At 41.8% G+C, this 6,159-nt stretch overlaps 1 protein-coding gene across 1 annotated transcript; it reads right to left on the bottom strand.

The window, feature by feature from the left end:
• Nucleotides 1-869: 869 nt before the first annotated feature.
• On the bottom strand, nt 870-1,781 carry LOC126061345 (RNA-binding motif protein, X-linked 2-like). The gene has a single exon (XM_049857857.1). It carries the CDS (start codon nt 1,779-1,781, stop codon nt 870-872), a length of 912 nt encoding a protein of 303 aa, XP_049713814.1.
• Nucleotides 1,782-6,159: the final 4,378 nt, after the last annotated feature.

Genomic DNA, 6,159 nt, shown 5'->3' with positions numbered 1-6,159 from the left:
CCTCTGCCCTGGAGCCCTGGTGGTGCAGTGGCAGTGGTTGAGTGGCTGCTAACCAGAAGGTCTGCAGTTTGAATCTACCAGATGCTCCCTGGAAACCCCATGGGGCAGTTTTACTCTGTCCTACAGGGTCAGTATGAGTCAGAATCGACTCCAGGGCGATGGGTTTTTTAATCCCTGCCCTTGACTTTAGCTACAGGTACATGAAGAAAAACTTCCATTACTATTGAAACACAAAATTACATAGGGGAAGAAATAAGTATTTTCTATTGTTTAGTAGAAAAATTTAATGATAGTAGTAAATTCTCACTCTGCCAGCTGAAATTCCCTCTTTACTGCCTGAGAAACTTAGAACTAGGAAAGACAATACCGATCATCTAGTCAGGTGCTTCCTAACCTTCTGCACATCCTGTCACATACAAAATGGTACCATTCAAACAAGATGAGGATGAGAGTTAGTACATGGTGAACCACCACAGGGTAAAAATAAATAAAACCAAACCAGTTGCCATCAAGTTGATTCCAACTCATAGTGACCCTATCACGGAGCAGAACTGCCCTATAGGGTTTCCAAGCAGCGCCTGGTGGATTCAAACTGCCCATCTTCTGGTTAGCAGCCATTGCTCTTAACCACAACGCCACCAGATTTCCCACCACACAGTACTGTGCTTAAAATCTTAGGTGCCAAAATTTCAAGATTACAGAAAGACTCATGTAAATATTATAATGTATTTCAACTGGTGTAAATTTTTGATTACTCGTAGCAAAAAAAGGTTTACATTTTAAGGAATTTGGCCCCAGACACTTTATTTACAGAAATTATAACAAGCATTTCAAAAAATCTTGCAGCATTTTAAAAATCAGACTCTGTTTCAAAAGTATGAGGATTTGGGCAGTCTGCAGTCTTCGTCTGGCCTGTGATCCCTGAGATGGGAGAATTTTTGTGACTTTGCCCTCGGATCAGCTAAAATGTGTGTCTCAGCTGGAACTTCTCTCCCTATCCCTGCTCTCTTTCTCTTTCCTCCTCCTGCCTCTGCTGAACGGTGGAGCTCAGAACGGGCTTCTCCTTTCTCAGGCCCCTCTCCAGGTCTCTCAGAGCTCTGCAGAAAGCTGTCCTGGTTGGTGAATCTGGGGTAGGGCTTTCCGGGCCCTCCTTTCACCTTAGTATGTTTTCTGGAGCCCGGAGCTTCCATCTCCTTTTTAATATGGCCTCTGGCCGGCCTGGATGATTGCTGCTCTACGTGTCTCTCTTCGCCTTTAACTGGTCCGGCAATCTTCTCTCTGTTACTTCTTTTCTGTTTGTCTTGTTTGTGTTGTTTTGGGAGTGCTTCGTTTTCGGAGCCTTCTGATGAGCTGGATGAGGGTGTCTGGGCCCCACAGCCCTTCTCCCAGAGCTCTCTGGTCATGTCATCCACGTCCTCCGAGGCCCGAGGGGGGCGGTAGGACGATACGTGATCTACTCGGATAGTTCTTCCCTTGATCTTGATTCCATTAAAATTGTCGACGGCCAACACCGTACTCCTCTGGTCTTCATAGCAAATAAAACAAAACCCTTTGGACTTCCCGGTCTTCCTATTCCGAACGAGATTAATGTTAACAATCTCCCCGTACTGGGAGAATACACAGAGGATATCTCCTTCAGTCAGTTCATAGGGAAGCCCTCCCAGGAAGATCCAAGAGCTGTCCTTGTATTGGGAGTGCCAGGATGCCTCAGCCACCACGCTATGCTCAGCCTCCAGTTCACTGAGCTGTTTGATCTGCTTTACTTTAGTTAACGGGTTCATCTCCACAGGCTACAGCACCAGGTAACGTCAGCTGCATAACACCACTTCCGGTGAATGCGCAAGATGTGTGCTTCCGGTGGAGGCCCTCGTAGCGCATGCCCAGTGTCTGCCCTGCCCCTCACCCTCCCATCCCCCACCTCAACCAGAGAGACGCTCCATTGACGTTCAAATTTCAAGTTTGTATGGTACCTTCTGTTAGCTGTGTAGAAGTGTGGTACTGCCTGCTAGTTTGGAAGCTCTAATCTAGTCCATTTTCAAAATAGGATGGCCAGGTTGGAACAAAGACAAGGGTTATAAAATGGTACCTCATTGTGGAAGTTGTAATTCTGCTAGCTGTAATTCTATTATTTCAAACTTTCCCCCATATAATAAATACTTTGAGAACCTACAAATATCTTAGAATTACTTTCACCAAATTCTTCTGAAGAGTAAATATTTGATGTTACAAGACCAGAATTTGGACTGGGCTTTACTTATTTCCAGATTGAAAAGATCCCATAATTAGTGATAATCCTGCTCCACTTATGTGCCTTCCAGTTGATTCCAACTCATAGCGACCCTATGTACAACAGAATAAAACACTGCTTGGTCTTGAGCCACCCTCACAATTGCTGTGTTTGAGCCCATTGTTGCAGCCACTGGGTCAAACCAATCTCCTTGACCAACTCCCTCTTTTTGACTGACCCTCTGCTTTACCAAGTATGATGTCCTTCTCCAGGGACAGATTCTTCCTGATACATGTCCAAAGTAAGCAAGATGAAGTCTGAATACCCTCACTTCTAAGCAGCATTATGGCTGTACTTCTTCTAAGATAGATGTGTTCATTCTTCTGACAGTCCATAGGTATATTCAATATTTTGGCCAACACTATAATTTAAATGCATCAATTCTTCTTCTGTCTTTCTTGTACATCATCCAGCCTTCACATGCACATGAGACGATTGAAAATACCACGGCTTGGGTCAGGTGCATCTTAGTCCTCAAAGCAACATCTTTGATTTTTAACAACTTAAAGAGGTTTTTAGCAGCAGATTAAGGAGTCCTAGAGGTTCAGTGGTTAAAGCACTCTGCTACTGACCAAAAGGTCACAGTTTGAAACTACCAGCCTCTCAGCTGGACAAATGTGGCAGTCTGCTTCTGTAGAGATTTACAGCCCTGGAAACTCAATGGGGCAGTTCACCATGTCCTATAGGGTGGCCGTGAGTCGAAATCAACTCCAGGGTAGTGGGTTTTGGTTTGAGCAGCAAATTTGCCCAATGAATACATCGTTTGCTTTCCTGAAAGCAGCTTCCATCAGCATTAATTGTGGATCCAAGTAAAATAAAATCCTTGACAACTTCAATCTTTTCTCCGTTTATCAGGATGTTGCTTATTGGTCCAGTTGTGAGAATTTTGGTCTTCTTTATGTTGAGATATAATCCATACTGAAGGCTGTAGTCTTTGATCCTCATCAGCAAATCAAGTTCTCTTTGATTTCAGCAAGCAAGGTTGTCTCATCTGCATATTGATGGTTGTTAATAGGTCTTCCTCCAACCCTGATACCCAATCTTTTTCATGCAGTCCAGCTTAAGAAATGGTGAGCCTCTTCTTCCCTTTTGGTTTTCTGACTCTGGGTCTTTACACATTTCATTATAATAATTTACTTTGTCTTCTTGAGCTACACTTTGAAATCTTCTGTTCAGCTCTTTTACGTAATCATTTCTTCCATTCTGTTTAGTTGCTCTACATTCAAGAGCAAATTTCAGAGTCTCCTCTGACATACATTTTGGTTTTTTCTTTCTTTGCTGTCTTTTTAATGACCTTTTGCTTTCTTCGTGTATGATGTACTTGATGTCATCCCACAACTTGTTGGGTCTTCGGTCATTAGTGTTCAGTGGGTCAAACCTATTTTTGAGATGGTCTCTAAATTCAGGTGGGATATACTCAAGGTCTTACTTTGCTACTTGCAGATTTGTTTTAATTTTCCTCAGATTCAACTTGAATTTGCATACGAGCAATTGACAGTTCGTTCCACAGTCAGCCTCTCACCTTGTTCTGACTGATAATACTAAGCTTTTCTATCGTCTCTTTCCACAGGTGTAGTCAATTTGATTTCTGTGTGTTCCATCTGGCGAGGTCCACATGTATAGTCACTGTTTACGTTGTTGAAAAAAGTTATTTGCAATGAAGAAGCCATTGGTCTTGCAAAATTCTGTCATACATTCTCCAGCGTCATTTCTATCACCAAGGCCATATTTTCCAACTACCAATCCTTCTTTGTTTCCAGCTTTCACACTGCAATTACCAGTAATTATCAATGCATCCCAATTGCATGTTTGATCAATTTCAGACTGCAGAAGTTGGTACAAATCTTCAGTTTCTTCATCTTTGGCATTAGTGGTTGGTCTGTAAATTTGAATAATAGTCATATTAACTGGCCTCCCTTGTTGTTGTTAGGTGTCATCGAGTCAGTTTAGACCCCTAGTGACCGTATGGCCAACAAAACAAAACACTGCCTGATCCTGCACCACTCTTACGATTCTAGTTATGCTTGAGCCTATTGTTGCAGCTACTGTGTTGTTCCGTCTCATCAAAGGTCTTCCTCTTTTTCTTTTACCCTCGACTTTACCCAGCATGATGTCCTTCTCCAGGGGCTGATCCCTCCTGATAACATGTCCAAAGTATGTGAGACGTAGTCTTGCCATCCTTGATTCTAAGGAGCATTCTGGCTGTACTTCTTCCAAAACAGATTTGTTCATTCTTTTGGCATTCCATAGATATTCGATTTTCTTCACCAAGACAATAATTCAAAGGCGTCAATTCTTCTTTGGTCTTCCTTATTCATTGTCCAGCTTTTGCAGAGATATGAGACGATTGAAAATACCACGGATTGGGTCAGGGGCACTTTAGTCTTCAAGGTGACATCTTTGCTCTTCAACCCTTTAGAAAGATCTTTTACAACAGATTTGCCCAATGCAATACATCGTTTGATTTCTTGACTGCTGATTCCGTGGATGTTGATTGTGGATCCAAGTAAAATGAAATCCTTGACAGCTTCATCTTTTCGCCATTTATCAGGATGTTGCATATTGGTTCAGTTTTTTGGATTTTTGTTTTCTTTGTGTTGAGGTATAATCCATACGGAAGGCTGTAGTCTTTGACCTTCATCAGTAAGTGCTTCAAGTAGGTAAGTAAGTGCTTCAAGTAAGTACCTTCTTTTAGGTATATGGATATTATCCCATCATTAACAGTGTTGTGCTTCAGGATAGATCTTAAAATGTTATTTTTGACAATGAATGTGACACTCTTCCTCTTCAGTTTGTCATTCCTGGCATAGTAGATCATACGATTGTCTGATTCAAAATGTCCAATATCAGTCCATTTCAGCTCACTAATGGTTAGGATGTCTATCTCCCAGTGCTCCATTTCATTTTTTATAACTTCCAGTTTTCCTACATTAATACTTTGGACATTCCATGTTCTGATTACTAATGGATGTTTGCATCTGTTTCTTCTCATTTCCAGTCTTGCCATGTCAGCAAATGAAGGTTCTGAAAGCTTTACTCCATGTGCCTCATTAAGACCGACTCTACTTGGAGGAGGCAGCTCATCCCCAGTCATATTTTGGGTGACTTCCAGCCTGACAGGCTCATTTTCTGGCACTGGGTTCGACAGCGTTCCACTGCTGTTCATAAGGTTTTCACTGGCCAATTATTTTAGTAGTAGATTGCCAGGTCCTTCTTCCTAGCCTTAATCTGGAAGCTCTGCTGAAATCTGTCCACCGTGATTGACCCTGCTGGTATTTGAAATAGCAGTGGCATAGATTCTATCATCACAGCAACACACAAACCACCACAGTACAACAAACTGACAGATGAGTGGTGTGCTGCTCCACTGTTTCATACCTATTTCACTGATACAGAAGATGATTCATTGCTCTCAAAGATGCCAGTTCTTAGGGTGAGCACAATGCACATGTGTTTGTGCAGCCTAAAATGATACTGAGTAACCGATAGCCATTAACCAACAAAGGCAAAGGCTCCAGTAAGTAAGTGAGGTACTGTTTCGTAGGGCCTTGGTTTGATTTCATTTCTTAAAATAAGCTACCTAATTTCTGATGAAACTTTTGATACTTCCACTACTCACAAGTCTATTAGAGCTGTGGGTGTTTTCTTTTTTTTTCCAGCAAAGGTGTGCTTCACTGTGTATTTCTCTTATGTGATGGTAGCCCGACTTGAAAGCTCCATGAAATGGTCACCTAGATGTAATGTTGATATTCAACCTAGTCATATGTCCAACATATTAGATTTGAAGCTCATAAAAAAAATAGCAGACTGTCACCCTACCTTTATTATTTTATTTCTATCATTATTGCTAGCACAGATGAGGACTCAAAAGA

The sequence above is a fragment of the Elephas maximus genome, chromosome 18 (assembly GCF_024166365.1).
Source record: "Elephas maximus indicus isolate mEleMax1 chromosome 18, mEleMax1 primary haplotype, whole genome shotgun sequence".
Classification (NCBI taxonomy): Eukaryota; Metazoa; Chordata; class Mammalia; order Proboscidea; family Elephantidae; genus Elephas; species Elephas maximus.
This window is presented reverse-complemented; position numbering and strand designations above follow the sequence as displayed.